The sequence below is a fragment of the Paralichthys olivaceus genome, chromosome 12 (assembly GCF_024713975.1).
Source record: "Paralichthys olivaceus isolate ysfri-2021 chromosome 12, ASM2471397v2, whole genome shotgun sequence".
In the NCBI taxonomy this organism is placed as follows: Eukaryota; Metazoa; Chordata; class Actinopteri; order Pleuronectiformes; family Paralichthyidae; genus Paralichthys; species Paralichthys olivaceus.
The window spans coordinates 8,296,676-8,323,023 of NC_091104.1; the positions used below are offsets into that span (position 1 = coordinate 8,296,676).

At 43.2% G+C, this 26,348-nt stretch overlaps 1 protein-coding gene across 1 annotated transcript in view; it reads right to left on the reverse strand.

The window, feature by feature from the left end:
- grin3ba (glutamate receptor, ionotropic, N-methyl-D-aspartate 3Ba) overlaps window positions 1-26,348 on the reverse strand; it is a 71,798-nt gene that overhangs the window by 27,354 nt on the left and 18,096 nt on the right. Inside the window, exon 2 of the mRNA XM_069536365.1 lies at window positions 4,785-5,485. Coding sequence (XP_069392466.1) covers window positions 4,785-5,485 — 701 coding nt within the window. The remainder of the gene's footprint in view (window positions 1-4,784; window positions 5,486-26,348) is intronic.

Below are 26,348 nucleotides of genomic sequence, written 5' to 3' on the forward strand. Positions count from 1 at the left end.
CCCAGAAAGTCATAATTAAAAGTTAATGCAGTGCAGAGAGGATCTCCTCCTATCTGCAAGTCCATACAGACAGTCATTGCTATTCGTCTCACTTGCCTGGTGACCCGCATTGGTCTTTACGGCAGAATATATTAGGGAGAGCAATCCCCGTTCGTACATAAATCTGCCCTGGACTCTTGAACCAGGCAAGGATTGTTAGCTCTCGTCTGGATTTGATCACGTGGACGTCGTCAGGTGACTTTTCAATGTGGAACCAGACAAGTACTGTTTGATCACGTCTTGATAGGTGGGGGATTGTCAGGAGGTCAGTGTGAATCATTGGGGGTTGTTTAAATGTTAAAGGCAGCAGGGATCACTGCGTTCGTTGGGTGTTGAACCGTGCAGCGCCTGCAGAAATGGCAAGTTTTCCTTCCTGTTAATGGGAAAGGTTGGCCAAGTCGTAGCCCTTTCTCAGAGCAGAAAAAAGCAGCTTTCTCTCTGTTTTTTTTCTCCCCCTCCCCATCTCCAATTTATGTGTATGAATTGATGAGGATAGATTGTAATAGCTGCTGGAGAACTTTCTCCATTAAATATAGGAAATGCGACGGTAAATGAAAAGACTAAACTGATCATAAGAGTCATTAACCTCACATCCAAACGGATCCGTGTTCTTCTCCCCATGCTTTTGTTCACGTTTTGATTTACTCAAACAGCACAATGTTAATTTACAAACCTATTCCTCGCGCCACAATTCGAAGGAACCTGATTAAAAAAAATGCCTCTGATTTGAAAGTCATTACCATTCCATCCAACATTAACTTATGTTTCCTCATCAACAGCTCCCTCTGTCTCTCTGACCATAAAGTGGAAGTGCTAGCCTTGCCTTGAGCTGAAATCACTCATGGTAATAGCACGGCTGAATCATCATATCCCAAAGACAGCAGATTCATCAAGCCAACCCACTCTAGACTCATATACCATAGTGTAGTGGCTGCAGCTGGCCACCACAGCATAGTATATAAAAAAACATTAACCATGGGCTCCACTTTACATCTGTTATCGGAGCAGAGAAGTGCAAAGCTCCCTTTGAGGCATTTTTGGATTCATTCCCACTGAGAAAAAACGTGATGGGAGTGTGAGATAAAACAGAGAAAAAAAACAAAGAATGACTGAAAGTATTTATGCAGCATCAACCCTTAGCCATACGGGTTCTGCAGTTTGTTGTGTTGTGTCAGGCCAGAGGCAGCGTTTTAAAAAAAATGACCGTGGACGTCAGAGCAGGTTGATAAGTCAGCCGGCGGTGTCAAGAGAGCGATGGCTTCCGCTCACTAATACCTGGCCCCAGCGTGCACAGTGAGCATCAGCAGAGTGGTGGGTAAATGATGACTCCATAAGAGAGTCCCGGGCATGTGTCTCACTCGCTTATCTCCTTCAGTTCGAAGGAAAGTTTACTTGCATCTGTGTCTGCCTGTCTAGCGTGGGATGATGCAAAGCTTTTCTTGTTCCAGGGGTTCAAATCTCTTCAGGGGATATGGAATCAGTGATGAGCAAGATGGGCACTGACTGACACATCTCACTCTGATAACAACTGCACTCCATCTCCGGCCCCCTCTAACTTTGTCTGTCCTTCGCTCACATCCTTTTCCACACAAGTTCCTTTTCTTTGACTTTATTCGTATCTTTTTCTACATCCTCTGTCTTTCATCTGTATGTTTTTCTTTGACTTCTCTCTGCTATATGTTTTAGAATAAGCACCCTGGGATATATATTTTTTTATCCTGGACATTTTGACTTCATAAAAACTGGCGAGTTTCTCATATATCCTCATTGTGCCAGTGCTTTGAAATGTAACACTGTGCATTTTATGTTTTAGCTCCTATACTGTCTCATAGCTTCCTCTCTCGCTTGTATCTCCAGACATCCACTCTCCCTCCCTGCCTCTCTGGCTCTCTCCCTTAGGCATTGAGCTGTTAATTGCCTCTTCCACGTGGAACTCTCTCACTTCCTTCAGCTTTGTTAGGATTCTCTAGAGCAGCAGTATGTCTGCCTGATGCAGCGAAGGGATAAGAATCAGGGAGAACACCAGAGGGCAAAGACGTACGACTGGACCCGTTTGAATCGTGCGGTGGAACGACCTCTTTTATCGGTCTCTCAAAGGCCAAGAACAAAGGTCACTGACACTGCATGTGCAGGACTCCATTATGAAAAGTCAGTTCTGATAGTGTTGATTGAGTTCTAATTGACTCTCCATTGGATGGCTGACTTTCTTTAGTTTCCTGATGGAATCTCAGTCGGTTTAAAAGCACTGCTTGTGTTTTACGTTTAACATTAAGGCTGAGTAGGTGTTTTTACATGGCAACCTGCAGCAAGTAGTTATTGAGACGTTTCCTATTCAGGTTGGAAAATAAGTAGTACTAAAAGGAGGATGTTTATATGTACGTTATGGTTTTTCTGCTATAGCACTTGTTTTGAGTCTTTTAGGCCATTTTTGGAGAGTGCAGAAAAATGTGTAAAAAAAAAAAATATATATATATATATATATATATATATATATACATTTTAGTATCAAATGTGAACTGCGACCATGCATGGGCACAGCTACAGTCTTCTGCAGGCATTTGGTCACAAAAACTTTTGTTACTCAAAGGCAATAGCACTTACTGTTGAGGACACAACTTGTTTCACCTTTCAAAAGAGACCAAGAGCATTCATGTACTCAAAGTGGTTGGAGAGCAGGATTCAATTTATCTTGTACAGGTGTTTTTGACCACTTTTTTCAGGAGTGGCGAGGAGTTAAAAACCTGCAAATGTCACATCTGTGGTGGCACCAGAGGAAAAGACACAGAGTAGGCTTCATCCTCTAGGAACCAATAATGTTTGCACACAATTTTAAGTCAATTCATCTAATGGTTGTTATAATATTTCAGTCTGGAAGTGGTGGTCTGCCTGAGAATCACTGTCATCCATTAAGCCACATTGCTAGCGTGGCTCACAATGTGCAATTTAATCACATTAAACCTAAGAAAAGTTTTTCTCTTTAACAGAGAATGTCCAATAATATTGCTTTGCAACACAACTCCCACTCTGCTCGTTTTAGCCTCTGGCCATCCATGCCAAATGGTTCTGGCATCCTAGAGTTCAACTAAACAGCAAGAGGAAACACTGTAAGAATCCAGCTCGTGATTATGTGGGTGTTGTTAATGATCACTCTCAGCTGGCAGGCGGCGTGTGTGTTCAATATTTGCTGTGGGGCTCATCTCAAAGCAGAAATCCTTCACTCAGCAGAGCCACATGACCACAGAAGTTGAAAGGCATGCTGTTTTAGCCAGTGCAATATTTGAAAATGATCCATGTCAACTGGTAGAAAAGAAATATTGGTTTAAAGCATCAGTCAGATTCTGACACATTTAGCTTTAATAGAGGTCACAAAGTATAAATCTTAGTTTTTGCTGCAAATGTCAGGATTTATTTTTTTCTGCTTTAGCTTTAACATAGGCCAAAGTTTAGTCTGCATTTGTTTGTCTGTTAGTGAACAGGATTACGCAAAAAATGACTCAACGGATTACCACAAAACTTGGTATGTCAGGAAAGGACCCATTCAATTCTGATCCGGATCAGAAGCGTGGATCCAGGAATGTTTTTTCCACTTAACAATGTGAGACAGAGCATTTTTCAACATTTTTGTTGATTTCTCAGAGAATAATTAATGGACTTTGAATAAAAATCAGACATGTTAAGGGGACTGATATTTATGAGTGTGTGCAATTTTGTGCAAATCCAAATAAAATTCTGGATCCAGTGAATTTAAAGGGGACTTTGCTTCAGTGGATTACTCACTATCTGCCATGTGGTTAGGAGACTATAAACTATACGAGTCAGAGTTCTTGCTGGATATAAATGTGGGGATTAAACATTTATTTTTCTTTAATTGAAACATTCATGGTTTAGGATGTATTTCAAATTGTTATCACAGACTGCACCTTGACAGAACACTGTGAAAGCTGGAGAGCAAGAGGCCTTTAAAAAGTTGCAGGGATTGAAACAACGGCAAACGGAAACAGATGAAACTCTAAAGTGTAATTTGTATGCCGTAAAGACCCCCCCACCCCCACCCCTCAGTACGACACCGCTGTTCAGACGTTACCACTCTTAGCAGAGGACGGACAAGAGCGGCAATCCGAGTGCCCGTTGCCATAAGTGGAGCAAACGGCCTCTTATAAAATCTCCAAAGTGTGACCAGAGGCGCTTAATTGTTTGTCACTGTTTATTTCATGTATCATTTGGTGATTTAAATGTGAAGACTTTTCTGACCTTGTCCACATATTTAAGGTGCCCAGGAGTCATTTAAAAAAGAAATTGGAGGCCAGACTGGTAGCTGCAGGTGATACAGACACTAGTTACGCCCCCATCTTGCCCGGACTGTACCACAGCTAATCCATCGCCTGGAGCAATATGTAAAATTTTTGGATAAAGTTTCTCAATCATCCACTCTCTCGAAGTTTCCTTGGACAAATCTTTAGCAGCTGCAGGGTAGTTCCCTGGAACTGACCCCACTCTTACTGCCACAAGCATCAGAATGCACTTTGTTTGACATCTGTCAGTGTTGGTTCATCCAAATTACAACTAAAAAAAGTCCCTATATGGAAAATGCAGAGAGGCCTGAGGATCATCCTGTAGCAGGGACACTTTCTAGAAGGAGATGCTGCTGCAGTGGGCACAAACAATCCCAAACTATCTCCTTGAGCGGCTTAAACTTAAATTGTATTTCAAGAATTGCTCATCTTTAGTTCGATAAGTGTGTTTACCTGGTTAGATATTGTCCTGAAGAGGGCGCTTCATGGCGGTTTGCTATGTCGTAACAGTTCACCATGTTCTGGATCAGTGCCAAGTCCGGTCTCACCATGGTTGCTGCAGTGACTGCTCTGCCAATCAACTGCAAAGCGTCCCGGATGTAGAAACTGATTGGCTTGCGGCCAACCTCCCCATAGGCTAGCAGTCCGAGGGGGCCTCCTAGAGTGTGCAGCGAATCTGGAGACAAGGGGTATCCCATGATCCACTGTAGTGCTGGTAGTGATGGAGCGAGGCGCTGAGCGGCCCGCAGGACAGAGGAGAGACACTCGGGGTCAGAGCCCAGGAGGAGAACCGAGGAGATAGGAGAGGGGGAGCGCAGGAAACGAGCAGAAAGAATCTTCAAAGCCTCTTCCTCCATCTGATCCTCCCTCCTCTCCTCGCTGGCCTCCCCTCTCCTATCCCCACCTCCTGTGATGCGGGTCAGGTTGATGATGTCCCACAAATGCCAGGTGGAACCGCTGTGCCTCTGGAGGTGAGAGAGCAGCCCATCGCCCCCTTCCTCCCAACCAGGACAGATCACAGCTGCTCCTCCCCAGCTCCCTTCCCCCCGACGTCCTCTGTCTCTGTCTTCCTCTCCGCCCTGCAGGACCGCCAGCAGCAGGCTGCCCAGAGTTGACGGAGGCACTCGGGCTGACATCTGCAGGTGGAATGGGTTCTATCAGAGAGGACAAGAGCGAGGAGGTGGAAGAGTTGAAAGAACAAAAAATAAAGATGAAGGAAAGAGAGAAGAAAGTAAGGGGCACAGAAGTAAAAAGACGGAGTGGAGAACAAAAAGTAAGGAAAAGGAGAAAAGGGAAAACAAGATCAAAACAGAGATTAATAGATATCGCCAGAACCAAACACCTCGGGGCTGAATAACTTGAAATCACATTAAACGCAGCTTTTATGAGCACCAGTGTGCTGCAAAAACAATCCCGGCTGCTGCAGTAATTCACCACAACACTGATCAGAAATAATCAGTCACATTTGTTCATTATCTCTCACCCTGAATGAGGAGAGTCGCGCTGATACAAACAAGGAGTCAATGATTCGCGTCTAATCTGCAGCATCACAGTTGGCTTGGCAAGACAACAGTGGCATCCACAGTTCATCCAGATGCCCGCATTTCCAAACCCCACTGAAAACACTGGCTTGTTTCATACTGTTCCAAAATGGATAACACTGTTGTCCTTGAATGCAGCTCACAGATGGACCTTCCCCCTCCTTCCTCTGGGGGCTTCTATCCATTTTTCATCCTGCAGTGCTCAAGGCAAGGTTGGTTGGGCGGGGGGGGGAGGCTAACCTGCTTTTATACCGAGAGCTCAAAGTTAAGCTTAACATAACTTAAGATTTGCTTTGAGTGGCTCAGCCTCATTGAACTGAGATGAAAGCTATAGCGCCACATACTATGCTTGTAAACAACCCTTGGTATTAAGTTACACATTTATGAGCGCATTTACACACAGACACACTAAAAACACGCACACACTTAATTACATCTGTACAGTAAATGAATGCAAAAAACAAAAAATACACACTCACATGCCAACCTGTGTGTGTCTGAAGATTAGACATCTAAACCCAACTGCAGACCACACTCACTCACTTTAATTCAAATGGGAATATACCTCCCGAGACAACAAAGTAAACAGACCGACCCTCTGTTGAAACTCCTCAAGTCCCTTAAGGAGAGCTGGAACCTCCAGGGACACGGATGAATTAATGCAGCGTGTGTGTTTCTCTTCCTGCGAGAGACTAGGTGTGTGTGCACGGGGAAGAGCGAAGATAGGCCTATTCGTTTGAACTCGATGGGGGGGCCAGAAAGGTGGCGTCAGTGGGAGGGGGGGTGGGTGTTGGTGGCAAGATGGCAGCAGATGGAAGAGAGGCAAAGGGGAAGGAGGCGCCTGCTACGTGTGAGCGTTATTCAGCACATTGCCATCAAGAATAAAGATAATGTCATGCATATTTAGTCAAAAGGATTCAGAGAGTGACTCACATGACGATAGAAGATGAAAAACTGAGCCTCGAGGCACCTGGAGGAATTATATGTAAATCTATATATGCGCTCGCTTTTCTGGAAATACTCTATCCGTGCCATCTATCCCTGACTTCATGTTAACGTATGGCTATATATGTCACCCAGTGAAGGACACACAGATAAGGCAAAGGCTGCTTTAAGGAGACAAGACAAATGTCTGTGTTGCAAAGACCCTCTAAATTATGCTTCACACTGAATGTAGCTTGTTAGCAAACTGGAACATTTCCTGTTAAATATATCATTGTCAAATTAATTGTAACAATGATCGTCTGTGGTGCGTCCCACAGCTGTGTCAGCTGTTTTCTGCCACCATTATTTTTCTTCCTCTAACAATTATCTCTATAACTTGCCCAACTTAAATAGATTCTTCTACAATTTCATTTACATTCGAGTGTTTAGCTCGAGCTCTTATCGTGAGCGACTCAAACGGAGCACAACAGTAGAATTACTTCAAGAGCGGGGACGTGAAGGTAATAATAAGAAGAGCCGAGCGGGGGCATTAGGGAAGTTGTGATTCAACTCTAAATTAGCGTAAATGGAGGAGGCAGGTGTAGGAGTCCCGGTGTGAGCCAGATGAGATAAAGGTGATACGAGCCTTTTCCTGAAAGACACCAGTTTCTGCCCATAAGATGAGGAGCTGTTATGAAGGGAGGAGGCTTCTTAAAAAATTCTGTGAGCAATCAAACGTGACAAGCACCAAAGTGGACCCAATGAAACTTAGAAAAAGCCCATCGCCAGAGTTATTGCCTATTACAACAGCAGTCACTTCTTGCCTGCATTGGAATGTTTCGGCACAATTAATTCCAGTGATATATTAGAGCAGTAACTCCCGAGGGAGCACTTTCTGCCACGCTTAGGTACAAATGTGATGTGCAGTACCGCCTTAAAAAGTTTTGTTCAAAGTGTAGGACATTAATAATAACACAAAACAACAGCAGATAATAAAGAGTTTCTAAGTAAACACAAACTTAAAGCTCTGTGAAATTACTTGAACTAGGGATCGGTTGGATGTGTCCACACTAATGTGGATATTGTCTTGTTTACATCAGAGCTTATTTCGCAAATTCCCCAACAATGGTGGCTATGTACCTGTTTCTTTATGTTCGTTTAGCACTGCTCTAATTACAAGTTACAACAATATTTGGCCACATTAGCAACATTCACAAGGTGTCTGCCTTGCCCAATAATACATGGGCTGCAGTGTTCTTCACTGGTATTTGACAAATCAGTTGTTGACTTTATCGCCACCTACTGGCCCACCAGTGTTTTTTTCATGTTTGTTGTTGCTTTTGTGTTTTTGTCTGGGCGGGAATATTTTGTAAAATGAAGGTTGTGTGGACACAGATTCTTTTGAAAATGTTAGAATATACATTCTGAAATGTATCTGCAGTAGTTCAGGTAGTATTAGCCCTCAATTAGGTGCTATTGTACAGGGATGTGGAGAGTCAACTTTGCTGGGCTGCTGTTGGAGACCATGTTTGCTTACTTGTCTGTTGTTGAGAACTTATTCAAACAGACAATGCCATGAATTAAAGAAAATGCAGCCTCACCCATTTCAGTGAGGGCACTTTGTTGACGCAATGACGGTGCCAATACAGAACGCTCTGGCACCAAAACGAGTCATCCATCAATAAAGTTGAAGTTTGCTTTTTTTGCCAGAAAGCACATACACTCCCTGTAGATGTCTTGGTAACAGTGAAGTTTTAAACCTTTATTATGGAACGTTGTGATGAGACAACAGACAATTTAATCCTGGCCTAAAGCTGTGCAGCCTAGAGTCGACGGATTGACGTAGCAGCTTGTTCCTCAAACTCGAAACCACCTTGGTCTTGAGAAAACATATTTTGCAGTCTTAATTTTGCTTTCTGCTTGTGTGTTACAGGTTTTCATTGTATGTAACAGGTCTGCAAAGTAAAAAGCATAAAATCGTGGTAAAGGGAAATCCTAATGCTCCTAAAGCTCCTGAAATGTCTCTTCAGTATTCTGGACGATACTTTCATATTTACATAATGTACACCTTGCGGCTCGTCTGGCACTGCTCTTTACAAAGGTAGGTAAAGCTAGAGCGGAGGTTGACATATCCTACATACGTGGAAGAGATTGACCAATCAGAGTGGGCTGGGCTTTATCAGGAGGGGGGCCTTAAAGAGACAGGAGCTAAAAGCAAGCATTTCAGACAGAGGCTGATTAGAAGAACCGCAGCAATGGAGAACCTAACCCTAACAACCCTCTGCATATAAATACAGGTCAATTAAAAAGCAGCTGGGCGATGCATTTCAAGAGTCAAGACTTCTTTATTGTCATTATCTCATGTGCTAGCGTACAATCAAAAATGAAATACTGTTCCTCCTATACCAACAGTTTAACAGAAATGAAAAAGAGAATAAAACTGAGGAAAAGTTAAAAACATATCTCTGTACAGTGCAAAAATACAGAAAGCATATGCAATGCAACATGGTTCACAGTCACTGTGCTTCACCTCTTTTGCGGGCAACTGAAGCCTGCTCAAACGTCTTTGGTCAAACTAAAAACGTAGACCAAAAGGCTTATGGCCCCAAAATCTTGCCCCTCGCCTACAGGTTCTCATGCAGTATCTGTTAATAGAGATTTCTGTTAATGCAGCCCTTTGCAGTGTTTAAAAACTGAGCTGTTCTTTGGTCTGAGCTTCAAATAAAGCCGACTATCTCTCGAATCTTTTCTTTGCAGACCAATAAAAAAATGACAAAAGTTGAATGAAAACTTCTGTGGTGAACTGTGTTTGACCTGTCTGCTCAATGAAGTCTGCTTGAGCTGGCCGTTGATACAGCGACGTAATAAGCCAGGAAACCTACAGAGAGCCAGCCTGTCATGTCTGTCCCTTAGTCATTACTCTTTCCTTACACACACACACACACACACACACACACACTTATGGACGTTGATGATGACCTGGAAAACAGGCAGGAACCATCTTCAATCAATCCGTGACCAAATCCCAAATGTAGCATATTCAAGTATTGCATTGCATCCATAACAATGAAATCCCTGCCAGTCATCACAAAAGCTTAATCCAGGTTGCATTAAATATAAACGGGCAGTTTATCCCTGTGACACAACACATTTAAAGTATGTAATATATGCATATACATCTGAGCACTTGCGGGCGAATGTTTACGGCGGATCTCCGCGTCCACGGGGGTCCGCCTGCGTCGAAGTGTGTTTGTTTCAGACGTTCTTTGCTTTTCGCTTTGGGGTTGCTCCAACTTTGTTTTTGCATTTATCAAACATTTCAAATGAAAAATGTCACTTTGTAGCAAACCTGAGGGAGGTGGTGCAGAGTTTTGATTTCTAGACAATTCCAGGAAGTGTATTTACTGTTATGTCACAGTCTATACAAGATAAGAAAAACAGACTGGAGCTGGAAAGATCAGAGTATTGGCAGTTTCTTCTGAAACATAAAGGCATGTCTCTTATTTTCTCTTTTCTGTTGTTTTGTTGGAGTCTGCAGTGTGCGGGGACCAGCTAGACACAAACAGGCTTGATCCTGCAAGCTATGGTGAAGTCTAAGTCCAGCTCCACTGCTCACATCCATCCACACTCACAAGTTGCAGCACAAGTCTTTTCCAGGCTTGCTTAGAATCACAATGGATGTTTTTTTTCTCTCTAAGCAGCTATACATTTTCGACCTGTAAGGACCTCCTCTGTCAGTGTGTGCATGTGTGTGTGTGTGTAAGTACACGCTATCATCTTTTTTTCTATTCTCAGGTATAAGCTTTATCTGCGAGCGCAAGGTTAAAAAGACTCAGAACTAAGGATGCAAGACAAGCACAGCTAAAAGGAATGTCAGCATTATTCCTGTATAAAGTATAAAATCCATATCCCCACTCATACATCTGCAAATTAGGAGCCTCGAACTGAACCTCTGCCTCTACTCCTCTTTTCTCCAGTCTGCTCTTTGATGCACTGGCCCAAAGATTTTCAACAAAAAAAAAAAACCTGCCTGTGCACATATACATGAAGTGAACCCTCTGCACACAGACAGCAGACATACATGCAGTAGACATCAATAACCATGCACACACAGGCACTGACCGTGAACACACAGATATAGTTCAAACGCACTGTGGTGTGAATACTTGAGCGTAAACCCAAAGGGATCTTTGGGCAATGTGGTGTAAGCAAACTGACAGGAGTGTGTTGAATCTGAACAGGAGGTAGCAGCTCCCAGTTACTGAGCTCATTCCTAATTTAGGCCTCTATAAGAAAAGCATCAACGGTTTGGAAGGTGTGGTACCAAAATGCACAAGAAAAAAAAAAGCTGCATGAAAGAAATGGCAGCACCTGCAGTTTCAGAACTTATTAAAAGTTGGAGCAGAAGGCGAGGAGGTGAGAATAATGTGTGTGTGTGAGGGTGTGCAGGAAGGTTTGAGTGGCTGGAGGAGGCTAAAGAGGCTAAGATGAGAGCTGAAGCGCCAGAAAACTGGGTGTCCTTTTCCTCCACAGCTTCAGGCGAGGGATCTCTTTAACTCGCTGCAGCTGGACTTACTGCGAAATCTCGCTGCAGCCCCGGACGGGCTTAATATTGCAGTCATGAATCATTTGCATCGAGCCCCAGTGCCAGCTGAGAGAGAGCGAGGGGCCGGCTCTGAGTTGTCCTCACGGTTACATCCGGCAGTGTGGAGCTCTGCCTGAGCCTCTGAATGACTACTTAGCTTCCTCCTCTGTCCAGAAACAAAGCTCGTGGTCAGGGCAGCGCTCCAAGCAACAACACTTCACTGAACACATTAATATTTCACCAGCACTGTCACCAGGTGAGTTGGCTGGTGTGTAGGAAGGATGGGGGCAGAGATAGGAAAAGAGACACACAGAAAGCAAGAGGGGGAGAGAATATAGTGTATGTTTGAGATGAAAGCTGGAAGAGAAATTGATACGTGGTTTAATATCCGTATTTTTGTGAAAGGCACTAAAAGGTTGTGGATTGCATCTGAATGTGCGAAGCGAAGAGGAGCAAGAAAGACGGAGATAGAAGCGCGTTTGTGTGTTGAGAAAGATTTTCTCAGCAGGGTGCAGGTCTTATATTTCAAACACCTGAGATCAAAACAGTTTTATAGCCTGAATGTCAGACTAAAATGTCGCAGCAGACGTGGGCTCACATGTAAAATAATCTAAATACAACCTCTGCAATTTGATTTAACCTTCATTGCAGAACTATTTTCCTGTTCCAGAGTAAAACACGAGCGAGTGGCGTCATTCGCTGGCTTTCGCTCATACATAATGAATACAGAAACTGTTGAATGTGTCTGATTTTTTTTTTGGGACTTTTTCCTCAGTTCAAGTAAACATCCATGATTGAATAAGGCCAGCTAAAGTTAGTTTGCATGGTTGATGAAGCAACGCTGAGCAGCCGCTCTTCAGATGACCAGACGGTGGCGAGCCGAGCCGTTTGCCGCGCTGTTGTACAATTGTATGCAAATTGCATTGTTTAATTTTCTTCTAATTTCCTTATGTCTCCTGGTGCTAAGTGTAATACGGGTGACTTTAATCTTACTCAGCCATGCTGCTGGGGACTGGAACTAAGCTCGCTGGGATAAAAAGGCTGGCGCACATACATGCAGCACAGGCGCACACGCAAATGCACACACACGCACTGAGCTGCAACGTGCACACAGGCAGGGGCAGCAGATTACATTTACGTGCTTACACTTGCAGGAAAATGTGCCACACGCTCGTGCATGCACACAGAACAAAACTGAAGCCATCAGCCACTTAACACAGCAAATGACTATGGTTATCTAAGCACAACAGCCTGTTGGCTCAGAGAAACAGTGATAAGCAGTAAGATACACACTATTAGGCGCCACCACAGGACTGGCCACAGACCGAAAGGAGCTAAATCTTGTTTCACAGTTAACAGTTGATGGAGATTGGGCCATGTCTCTCTGATTGTCGCTGCTAAATTACATATGCAAATACCTTGACTCGATCCAATTACGCCCACAATCTCCCATCTCCCATACAGTGATTGAGCGGAAAAAGTATAAGCGAGAGAGATTGCGTCCTATGGATGAGCACGATGAAACTGCAGGCGGAAGGTGTAAAGCGCACTTTGAATTAAGTTTGATTAGAGGGAAGAGCTCGCCTGTTGCTTTGGCTGCTCGCAGCGGGGACAATGTGACAACTGCCGGAGGTATGAGGGTGCGGAGTCCATTAAACATCAGGATCTTGTTAGTTTCCTGGTGGCGCTGCGGATGGAGAGCAGGGGGCAGGGGTGGGCTCTACAGTAACATCATAAAAACACCAATTGTAGTCCTGGGAGATTGTGGGGAGAACCATAAAAGTCCTGACGGGCCCGACTCCTCTTGTCCTCCAGGCTCCGAGTTTATGGGGATGATTGTGAATGAGAGAAAAGGGAGAGCGAGACGATGAGGCCTGGTCACTTTGCACATTGGCATTAAACCATAAGCGAGGGGTAGACGTGCTTGTGTAGCTGTGCAAGTCCAGACTTATGTTTGTGTATATTTAGTATTTGAGTGTTTGTCGTGTCTGTGCGATTGCATTTGAGTGATTTACAAACCATTTGATGGAATATTGTTCTCTGCATGGCTCCAAATTAATTTGAATGCTCAAAACTCACAGCACATCAGCATTTCTACCCCTGGAGCATTGCAAGCTTTAGTAGAACCGACGCAACTAGATGACTGCCGCTCTAACACACACAGACACACACACACACACACACAGTATTACACACACACCCTGACAGACTGATCACATGCTGAAACCAGCCAAGTGCTTTAGGCTTTTTACATAACCATGAAGAAGTTTTTGCTACGTGACTGCAAGTCGCACAGTTTAATCTAGTGGCAATCCAAAGGGAATCACTAAAATGGGCGTGCATATCAAAGTATGCAAATACAAGTCTGTGGTGTTGAGTAAATGGAGAAATCCAGTGCTGTGTGTTCACTCTTATTATCAGTTGACTTGTGATTTAATGAGCCTCCACGGGCCCGAGAATGTCCTGATGTCATCAATAATTATCAGATAGTGGAAACAGCAGGGGGACTGAATGTGCAGTTCTGGTCTGGTTAGTCAGGTCTCTAGTCAGCCGATGTAAGTGCTGAGTGCACTGCTAGCATTGGTGAAGGCTGTCATCTCAGCACGCTGCATCGGCGCCTCTTTTGTCAGGAGCCGCTTTGATCCCCTCAGTTGCAGAGATACAAGCTCATAGCAGAAATATGCTGAATGGATTCATGTATCATCCTCCCCCCTACAAACAGCCCCCGGCCCACTCACTATTTATGATCATAAAAGCCGCTGTTATTTATTAAAGAGAGCGATTGTTGTCCTTGCTCCATAGACAATGTTGTTTTCTCCGTCGCAGAGAATAATATTTGTCCTTTCGGTGCGGCCCTGTGTGCGATGCGAGGCGGCACAGAGAATGTGATGGTGATTGATTCCTGTTTTGAGCTGTGTAGAGAGGTACAAAGGAAGGCTAATCTGAGTTATGATTGCCACTGTAATCACATTTTCTCCCCCGACTCATCCATCCGCTCTACAGTAGCGTGTGCATGCTGTATTCTGATTATGCCGCACATCTGTCAATAACAAATACTGTACGGTGGAGAGGCAACGTGTGCCTGCTCCTCCTTGAACACCTTCCGCCAGTTTTCCATCACCACCATTCTCTGGATCATAAATCTCTCTCCCCATCCAGAGCCCAGCTTTACTTTCCTCCCTTGCTGACTTGCTAACCTGCTGGAGGTGGCATCATGCATTTGCAGTAATCATGCCATCATGTTGGTGGTAAAATAAGCTGTTTTGGGTATTCCGGTCTGATGTCGGGACTGTCGGGGTGGAAAATTGCCTCTTGCTGGGTTGTAATTCGACCAACAAGCAGCTGGACCGATGAGATGGCGACATTATTTCGTTACCGGGAGAATGATATCAGTTGATAACGGTGAGAGGGGCCTGATGTCATTAACAGTCAGCCCACGGGAAACACAGCTGCAGAAGGCAAAAAACTTTTGTGGGGGACAAATTTATTCACAACACCCCAGCGGTGAAAGCACGCAATGCTGGTAATGAGGTGCCTAGAGCTTCGGGGCATCGGGTGCATGTCTGAGTATGCATGATATTTCTTAGTCTGAGGGTGCGTGTGCATTTCTTGTGTTTGTTTTGAGAAGTGAATGCGGTGCTTGGATGTGTGACTGTTCCTAATAGAAATGATCCTTTTTGCTCTGGTTGTGTTGAATACTGAAACTCCGACTTCCCAGGAGTGAAATAATACCTGGAGAGATGGAAGTCATTTAGGGGCAGTGTGTTTGTATGAGTGTGTGTTGAGTCGTGTGTGTGTGAGGTGGTGGTTCCAGGATGGATGGACTTGGCGGTGAGTAAATGACCTGCCTTGATTCAGCCTATCAGCAGAGCTCCCCACCCAGACTCCCTGATATTCCCTTCCATCCATCTCCATAACGGAGAGATGACGGACAAATGGAGAGGCAGGGGGAGCGGAGACGGGGGAGATGAATAAGCGCTGAGGAGAGTGAGCGATTTGAAGTGCGAGAGAGCATAAAGGAGCTAATTAGCGAAGAGGGGAAATTTGGGAACAAGTGACGGAGACAGAAGAAGCGAGGGGAGGAAAAAAAGGACTATTAGACTCCAATCTTGGGTAATATGTTTGACAAACAGCAGCGTGTTCTCGCCAGCAGTGCCGCTCTGATGTATCTGTGATTTGCAGTCGATTGAGGGCCCATTTGGGGTTGAGTTGATTGGGGCACAGATGAGCATGTTGTGTGGTCCCGGCCCGATTCTGCTAATCAAATATGCAACACTGAACCTGTGAAATTAGCCGCAGCAGAAACGAGTAAGAGAAAATTACACTAAACTCCGAAAAATGTTTCCAGGTTTTAAAACAAGGCACATTTATGTTCAGTATTATTATAAACGTGAGTCATCTAAATACTTTTGCTTAGAAAATTGCTCTGTTTACCAGGTGAATATAGCAATTTCCAGAAAAACAACATCTAGGGGTAAAATGCCCTTGCTGTCGTCCCCCAATACCACCACCCACTCTCAGGGGTATCACTTTCTGATTTGTTCTCAGTGGCTTAGTTTTTTTGGATTCAGGAAAAAAGACCTGAGAAAATGGCTGTGAAAAAGTAATTTTAAAAGACATGAGCTCTGTATTGGAGAAGTGGGGACAAGGGCATGGATGCAGCTGCAGATAGAAACAGATGGACGCAGTAAGACTGCAACAGAAACCCCTGATACTGATAAACCACGGCAGGAACCTTCATCAAACATCACGCTTTATTACACTTTGGGTCATATTTTTGGGGGTAGTTTCATTTCTGTCAGTTACACGATCACACTCCCCAGAATAATGGCTGTGATCTGAACACAGTGGATGGAGAAAGATGAGAGGTCCAACAATCAGACGTTTTAACCCGGCGTATCTGGACCCTGTTATTTTGTGGAGCACTTTAATGGGGTTGATAATCCCTGATAATCCCTGTTTTCATGGGAAAGTGTCACTGCGCAACTAAAGCAGCTGAACTAAGAAGTTTCACTGTGTAAACTGTGATCACATTACAATTATCATACAATTATATATCTTTGTTTGACCGACCTGACACTTTATTAAGAAGAAAGACAGCAGCTCACCTGTACTTATCTACACATGAGCTCCCAGTCAAGTCAATATATCTTCTCTGCTCTTTCCACTCCCAGATCTCACACCTTTACCCCTCGGCCTCTTGAGCCAAAAACCTCACAATGAACTAATTATGCTTTTTCAGTTTTACCTTTCCTTTAGTGTGTTGTGTTTTTTGTGTGTTTGTAAGAGTTCTGCAGAGTTTTTCCTGCAGAGCCTTTTCTCTTCCACAGAAAACACTAAAGCCCTTGAAAGGAAGTAAACTTCCTTTACATTTGCATAATGTAAGCCTAGTGGCTAGTCTGGCCCGCTCCCGAACAAAGCCAGGTAAAGCAAGACCCAAGGCAGACACTTCCTACTCGTGCTGGAAGCGTTTGACCAATCACAACAGAGTGGGCCAATCAGAGCAGACTGCACTTTATCAGGAGCTAAAACCAAGCGTTTCAGACAGAGGCTGAAAAGAGGAGAAGCAGCAATAGCCAGTCTGAGGAAGTGAACATTAGAGCCTGTTACCTTTTTTCCAATAGACACACAATTGAAAATTATGAACCTGAATATCAGTAGAATATGTCTCCTTTAAGGTTAAACTGAAGACTCCTGGGTTTTCTCAGGCTATTGTTGTAATATAATTGTTTTATTCAAGTTTAACATAGGTTTGGGGTTAGATTTAGAGTTGGTGGAGAGTTAATGTGCTTGAATTTGTTTTTATCCTCGCACCTCTCTTTATATTCTTTTTGTGCAGAACTTTAATCAACTCTGGTTGTTTTGAATGTGCTTTATAAATATACTTGGCTTGACTTTACTTCACTAAAAACTTTATGATGAACTCAAGTTGTATTAAACCAGAATTTCTCTTGAAGACAGGCCTCTCATTTACTGCCGTTCCCCATCGAGACACATGGGCAAACATAAGGCACATGCCCACATAAATTTTGTGCATCTGGGCCTGTCATTAGCTCAGTCTTCCAATAAACGGTGATTTAACTGTGCTAATGTTATCCTAATGAATAAATTTCAGGAGAGGATTATTTACAGTGCCTGCAGTGGCACTAATTCAAGATACAGATGTAGACATTTTTTCCTAGTGTTACCACTGTAATTTCTATATTTAAACCTTTATTTATCAGGGGATGATTCACTTTCCATGCTGAGCATGCATGTTCTTTTAACGCAATGCACCAAATAGCATTTAATCACACTCATATTCAGCTACCCAGCACATCCTCACCTTGACAACTACAGGTCCACAGGATTAAGTGCCTTGCTCAAGGACAGCACAGTGGACATTTATAACGGCCAGGAAAGAGTGCGTTTAGTTGTCACATCCCCGTTTTCTGGGTTTCAAACCAGTGACCTTGACTGCCAGCTGTTTGCCCTGTAAACAGCTACATTATGATTACGCATCCCTCACACCATGTTTTTCATCAGAGCCTAAACTACAAAACATAAACAAAAGCACTGCAGCTGTCAATGCAGATTTGAAACGGCAGTAAATGTCTCTCAGGAGGAATATATTCAGTCCTGTTCTCCTCCTTGAATAACAGTTAACAGTTATATTCTTGTAGGTTGTTTGATTATTCATCCTAACAGACGGAGGAGTACGGTTCAGTCACGGCTTATGTTGATCTCAGGGTCAAACCACCGTAGAATAAAGTCCACCTGCATGCAGAATGCTTCTGTAAACTCTGTGATGTTTAGAAAGAAGCGTTAGACTCGCTGTTGTTCTCATGAAAAATCAGTAGGCCCAGTGGTTACAAACATCAGATAAACAAAAGTAGAGAACTCGAGTTCATGCAACCCCGGCTCCGTGTGCATTATTCATTCTCCCTTTCAAAAAGCAAAGCGCTGAATCCCTACCTACTCATTAACAGTTTTTACGATAAGTCATACCGGAGTTTTGCATGATCGAAATGCACAAATGGTGAAAGTAACTGATGTGTTCAACAGGATAATAAGTAGTCACACTACTCACTTGAGGAAGCAATTAAATAAACACTTTTTTTTTTCTTAAGTGGCATAATTAACGTCCTCTAGGGGGAAGATGCAGCTTAGAAAGAAAAGAACTTTGCACTTAACGCAGCCCCCGAACACCTTTTTCCTTGTGAATGTGCCATTAGTCAGTTTGATGAGACATCTGGCAAACAAAGGTTTAATTGTTTACGGCTTTGTCTTCCTTCAGATGTAACCTTTAAAATGCAGACTCCATAAGGTTGGTCGTGTTCATTATGTGTCTACTAGAACAGGTTGACATGTTGTAATGTTTTAAAACCTAAGAGTCATGGTATGGACAGCTTAAGCATCCTAAAAGAGGGACATACATAATTTATTGAAACCTCATAAAAGCACTGTTTTATATCTATTTACAAAATATGCGAGAAAATTCAATACTGCTTCTTAAATTCTCACTTGTTCTTATATCCAACACTGTCCGTTGGCATTTTTGTCAACTCATGCACATGTCAGGGACTGGGCTAAGTAATGCTCTGAGGGAAACTCGGGCCAATAATGATCCATGGGCCTATTTTGATCCAGAGGCACAAAGCAGATGGCAGAGACACTGTCCTCCACAGAAAATCGACAGTTTCAAGAACATGCACGAAACACAAAATATCATTATGCTCAAGTAGGAAGGCCTCTGCAGAGCTTGGAGGTCGTGGTAGGTCAATGGGACTTAAACATAGGATACTGCTGTAAGAAACTAGTGATTTCGCAATTTAGGTTAAAAAAAAAAAAAAAATGCTTTCATTGCATAAACCTGAACGAACTTCAACAATAAGGGTGTTAGCGCAGCCTTAGGGTTGTAACAGTTATTTGTAACTGTACCCCTAACTTTTCCTGACACCTAATTTTTGGGAAATGGTTGCCAAAACAAACTGAATTAATAAAGTTAATAAAGCAGATTTTCACATAGAACCCATCAACTAAAAAAATGCCTCCGGCCAGATAAATAATTGAGCTGCTTCATCACTTTCATTTTAGTGCACATTTTGTTTTTAGTGCACATTACTAAACCCATATGCAATCAGCCAAATTGCAATGCACTAATTTCCAGTTACGGTTACTGCCCAAGTTCCAGCCTCGAACGTGGACTAAACTCCAGCCTCCATTCAGTCATGATGTGTAATTGATTAAGCCAAAAATGCAGCTTTTCTGATGAGGTTTTGTGCAGAGTCCAGCAGGTTTGTTTTTAGCGAGACATTGTTTCGGGTGGATTGGGAAAAGCTGTGGTGTGATACATTGGATTCTGAGCCAACAGAACTTTAAGACCCCCAATGTACGTCCAAATGTAATCACCATACCATTGGTTGGATTTTGGACGCTCCCCTTTGGGCTAGAGAAAAATTAACTCGCTAATCTAACTCTATTACTTCAGTTTCCGTATTAATTGCTGCATCAAACAAATGGGCCAGATCTCTGCACTAGGTCCTAATCACATATCTGTCATTAGTGCTTCTAGCCAGGAGGTATAATTGAGGCCTTTCATAGTTATAGAGAATAACTTGGCATTATCATCAACAAAGGCGCAAGGGTGGCCCACATAGAGCGAGGAAAATAAAAGGATTAGATGGCAACTTCTGTGGAGTGAGTGTGAAACGTGCACTCGAGTGAATGCCTGGGTGTCCATGCATGTGACAACACAACTTTGATGTCTGTGTGAGTGCATGACACTGTACCAACAGTCTGTGCGGACATGTGCGTGTGGCTGCTCTTGTGCGGACACTTAAAGGCGACAGAAACAAAGTCAGCCAGTGTGATAAGACCCAGACTCGCCTCGGAGCCAGAAACTTCAGTCTGTCTCTTGACAAAACCAAGCGATAACTACAGCTCTGCTGCTCAAAGCCGAAGAGCAGAAAAGAAAAGGGCTGAAAAAAGAAGCGAATGCAATAATCTTTCCATAAATGCAAGCTCAGAGTTTAACACGGTACAAAGTCACCTCCAATTTAGATTCATAATAAAAGATTGCATGCGTCAGATCTTCCTAAGTACAGGGAGTTTTAGGAGCCAAACTTAATTTCCTTAGTTGGCAAACACCCCTGAAATGTATGATCTTTCAATTAGAGGGAGCAGCCGTGTCTGTATGATTTGTGAGTGCCTGTGTGTCTGTGTGTGTGTAGGGGTGGAGTGTGTATAGGTCAGCCAGGTTCCTGTGGTCTAACCTGACATCTGACCCTGACGTCCTAACTGAATAGAAAGGAACATTCACTGATCTGTGAATGTCCTCCTCTTTCCTCCCCCTCCCTCTGCAGCTGCATGTTTCAGTCTCAATTAAAATGAATCACTGCATTCCAAGTGTTGATTGATGTTGATTGAAACATGTAAAGGGCATCAAAGAGCAATGAGAGCTGGCTTGCCCCCGCCCACACACACACACACGCACGCTGGGCTGTGCAAATCGTCCTCACTGTGTGCATGTGTCTGTCAGCTTGTGTGCACGGCCCAGTGTGCGTCCCCTTCCACTCAGTATGCTCGAGGAGAAGCACGCAATTTACAAAATATCACAGATAATCGTGTCGAGATTAACAATCTCATTTTGATTAATGCCTAATGTTTAATTAACTCAGCTTCAGGTCTCGGGCTTGTCAGTGGGCTCCCTGCATAGCAAATAGGCTTCTTGCTCAGTGTCAGGTAGACGACGGGCCCAGGTGAGCATGCTGCTGAGGAAGTGGGACGGCTACATTTTATATTAATCTCCCGGGATGATATTTGTGGGCTGCCAGAGGCAATGAATTATTAATATCACCCAAAAAAAATGAAGAATAACAAAATAATAAATCGCAAAAAGTAGAATGTGTGAATATATGCAAAGCACTCACAGTGTAGGTTTGATATATTGCGTCTCTGTGCTACATGTGGATGCGTCTTAAAAACACCCACAACTCTCGATCTCCGCTACCCAAAGGTTGCATGTGCTGCAAGCACCGTGTCTAATACGCTGCATACACAGCAAAAGTGTGCCCGGGCCTATAAGTGTGCATCCACATGCTAAAGCAGGAGAGATTATGCCAACACTGTGTGTAGCATGCACGAGCACGTGTGAGCGCACATTATGTTGGCGATTATACGCTCCTCTTTCTATCTAAGACATTTCTTTGAAGCTTAGGTTGGTGTACAAGACAAAGTAAGCATGAAATTGACACCCAATCCCGTTGGCTGGACCACATCCACGTCTAAATGAGCCACTTAAATAGTGCGATTCACAGAAAGCAAGACTATCGAGTAAAAACGAATCGATGTAAAATCTCTGCCTTTCAATGTGTTTTTAGATTTTCCAGCGAGGATATGAAAGCCCACAGTGTCTAGAACATCTTCCCTCCTGTTGCTCACCCTCCCGCCCTCTGCTTCCCTCTTGCAGCATGCACATCCTGCGCCAGTCTGATAATGTGATTTCACGCAAAAGTGAAATCCTCCTTGTGTCTGATGTGTGCATCTCTCACTCACTCCCCCCATTCTACCTCAACAGACAGTACCCGTGTATCATCCCCCCTCCTCGTTCTCCAATAACCCACCTGACATTTGCAGGGAGGTTGCTCAAAGGGAAAAAGTTGCTTTGTGGCGCTCGTAGGTCAGTGTGTGTGTGTGTGTGTGTGTGTGTGTGTGTGAGAGAGAGAGAAAGTGTGGTAGAAATCAATGTCTTTGGCAGGTGTGTTCCTGTACTTAAGAGACACTGAGAGCAAAAGAGAGGTAGAGGGGAAGGAGGGAGTGTCATTGGCAGATACATGTGTGTCTCAGAGGTAAAAGCGAGCTCTGAAGGATGAGGGAGAAAGTGTGTAAAACTATACCCTTAAGACAGATAGAGGGAGAACGAATTTTTGAAAGATGGTCCAGAGATAAAGTGACATTTACGGATCAGAACATCACACGTCTTCCCTTCCTGAGCATCAGACAGCGTTTCCTCTCCCTGGGACAGATCTGTCACCTCAGCTGGGCCCGGGGAACAAAAAAAAAACCAAAACATGCAGATGGGAATGTGGTGCTCAGGAAGGAAGGAAAAGGAAATGATTCCAGGATCTCTGGCCAACAGAGAAGTAAAGAGATATTTCAGGAAAGTTTCCTTTTTCTGACTGCAATTTCTTTCCAGGGAGTATCAACCGACCATGCCAGAGTTTTGTCATATTCACTCACTTCACATTCAGGGTTTGGCACTGTCACACCAGGCCTCCCCTTTGCTTAAAAAAAGCACCTTGTAATGCAGCATCGACCATCGAATCCAAAACGTGCCTCTCCGACCTCGAGGCTACTACATCCACTTCTTTACTGAAGCATGAGCGAATCAATCCACATCAGAGTTTTATGGCAGTAGGACCGGAGTGAGCTCCTTTCAGAGGGTGTGAAATGTTTTCAGAGAAATATGGGGAATCTGGAATGGGAACCTCAGCTTCATTTTCTGTTCGGGCACAAAACATTGAGCTGCAAGGAATGTGCTCCTCCATTTTCTGCTTGAGAGGTGAGGTGGCCAGGTCGCCTGATTCACGTGAAAAAGTTGACACGACATTACACATGAGAGTGGAGACTGGACAGAATGACAGACCGAGGGCACAGAAACCTCTTTACTGGCTGATCTGACCTGAACCAGCGTAACTCCACATGACACAAACCCAACCCATCGTCCTTAGACGCCAAGTTGTGTGGTTTGAAGTACAACAACAACTCATTTCATCTTTTGGCTTGAGTCTCTCAAAGGGTTTGGATTTGTGAGATCATACTGACCCCCAGATAACGCCAGCGCAATTGGAGGCGGACTTTCTCTGGAGTTTGCCGTTGACAAATGATTCTCTGGGTCACACATGTTCCCAACAACACAGAAGCACACAGGAGGCAGTGTTTTTGTTTACAACACATCTCTTTCGCATTGGCTCTTATCCCCAAAAGCTCTTGAAGCTCGTCAGCGTCTTCTACATGTCTTCTTCATGTCTTCTTCATCCTGACATATTTGTTTTTTGAAGTTTTGCGTCGATCTCAGAAACGTCATCAACTGCGCACTTGCTCACTTGCTTGAATCATTAGGATGATCTCCTGCTGTTTTCACTTGGTGCACATCAGAGAGCAGTTTATGTGAGTTTGTGTCGTAATTTGAATTACACTTGTTGAAATGTCCAGTTTTAATATAATTTTTAGTGTCACTTTGTCCACCTATCTCAGAACATATATACAGCCGATTCCTGGCCCAACAGTCAGTTACACATTTGAGTCTAGCCTATAGTCAAATATAATTGTTTTAATTAAAATTTCACTGTGCATGTTCATTTCACATTTTTATTCAATATTTCAGCTTCAACAATGTGCCTGTATCAATCCTGCCCCCACATACTAACATGACCGTTTGTGCTCATCTGAGAGTTTGTGTTCTGCCGAGTAGTCGTCTTCAGTGTTTGACAAATATTAGTCAAATAACTGATGACAAATCGGATTAAGTCGTGCGTTGATTGCACAGACGCCAAACGTCCTCATTAGACAGGCTACTTCACAAAACACCGGTGGCAGCAACTTGATGACATTAAAAAAAGTCCACTAATAGCTCTGTGTTTTCCATGCACGCCACACAGATGCTCATGGCTTAATGAATGAACAAATGAATTAATTATCGTTATTTACACTTTGCAGCAGAGCCATCTCTAAAGCGCTTTGCGAGCACCCACAGAAACACAGCCAATGTTGTCACAGTAACTGTGCCTCAGCAATTCCACAGTTTGTAAAATGTCCTGGAGCGCTTTTACATATTTTTTTTTTGCCCTTGACCAGTTATGCAAACTAATGTCAGATTCCCCTGATCCTGTTTTAAAAACAAAATGTGCTTTTATTCATATAATTCCTGCAGTATTATAGTGAGCACATGTTTTTCCACATCATAGATTTTATCCATGGTTCACATCATTTCTGTGATTAATCTTCTTCTGCTTTGTGCAAAAAAAAAGTGAATGTTCACTCTTAAATCAAACATGCTCACTGCCCATAGAGGTGGAGTACACATCATTACAGAGAGAAAAGATGCCTCTCAAAAGGAAGCTCGAGTGCAGTTGAAATCAACAGACTCTGACAGTCCATTAGAGAAGAAAATCTTCAGTCAGTTAAAACAACAGATTAAATAAATATATGGAGAAAAAGATATTTAGTGGAGTAAAACACCCAAAAGCTTAATTCTCCTTTTTCCATAATTCACTACAAGTTTGAAATCAGGCAGAAAAATGAATCTAAATATGTATAATAAATCTAAATATTAGCATCTGTGTAGATATATAATAGAACAGTGGCATTAGAATTAGAAGACTTTCATGCTCAGTTTTTTTTCTAATTATTTCGATGATGGCATCAGATGAAAAAAATATATATATAGATCATCCTGAGGAGGGTATAGAAGTTTGTACTGGAATTCATATCCAACTAACTTCAAGGCGGCTGTAGAGCTAAAAATAGATTAATTAAATAATAACAAATATAAATTGATTATTAATTGGTTTAAATTTATCACAAGCAGATTTTCTGACTCTCTCTGAAAGCACTACTTTATATATTGAATTTTTATAAAAAATGAAAGCCTTACTTTTTTTTTTTTATAATTCATACCAAACATAACTGCGTATGACAACATCATTCATCAATCCTACATCCACGATGGAATTTCTGCCTAAGTGAACGTCTGGCGGCCGGGTTTTACAAGCCACTGAGAAGGTGGCAGCCGACTCAAAATAGCCCTGCAGCAGGGTCCCATAAATGGGAAGGAGAAACAGTAAAGGGTAACGAAAAGAAAAACACACGCACACACGCCAAGTGGTGATTTCATTTTCCTACCTGTCATGGTGCGGCTAAATAACTCTGGTCAGGGTATTACAAGCTCTGGGCTCCATGATTCTGAACAGCAATCCCCACACAGGTGGGGAATGAGTGGGAGGGAAAGGGCGGGAGGGAAAGCGATAAGGGAGGAGAGAGGTAAAACAACAATGAAGTCGAGAGATGGAGCAAGATGTGGAGGACAAAAGAAGTGAGAAAAGCACGGGGAAAGGAGAGGAAGAGGAACAGAGATGGAGACACAGGGAGCGGACAGGTCAGACAGGTCTTAAACGTAAATAAAACGAAATGGAAATAGGAAGAGGAATTGGAATGGCTGAAGGAACAGGAGGCTGTCCCGCTGCGTGTGCTCATGGATGAGCGTGCACACACACACACACACACACACTGGGGTGCACCACAGTGAGTTAGACTCTGGCAGATGGAATTACACACTCATAACTCTGTAACTGTTCGGGAACAAGCACAAAGGCGACAGGTGACTTTCAGAAGCGAGAGTTCACGGACAAGGTCCCTTCAGCAAGTTCACTCTCCCTCTCTCTCTCTCTCTTTTGCCCTCACACACTTTGACACACACACACACTTTGACACACACACACACACACACACACACACACACACACACACACACACACACACACACACACACACACACACACACACTTTGACACACACACATTTCCAAAGATAATTCACCTTCTTGTCCGAGATGTAAAACTACAGAAGGAACATTTATGCATTTGGCAATGAGACCTGTTGAAATGTTTTTGGCGTTTAATTCACTCTTTCACCAAATCCATTTTGGAGATAGAATTTGACTTAAACCCTTGTTTATATTTATTAAATGTAATGCCTGGTCTCCATTTATATGAGAAAACAAATTCAGATTATTGATTACAATAAATGCAATACTTTTACTTTGGGAAAATAAATCTCCTCCAACCTTTAAACTGTTTTTGGATCAAATATAATTTTTGCCATTAGAGAGATTAACTCTGGAGAAATACACCCATGGGAATATATTCCAAGACCTTTGGTCAACATTATTATCTTAGAAAACTTTTCTGGAGTTGATGAATAAGGGAC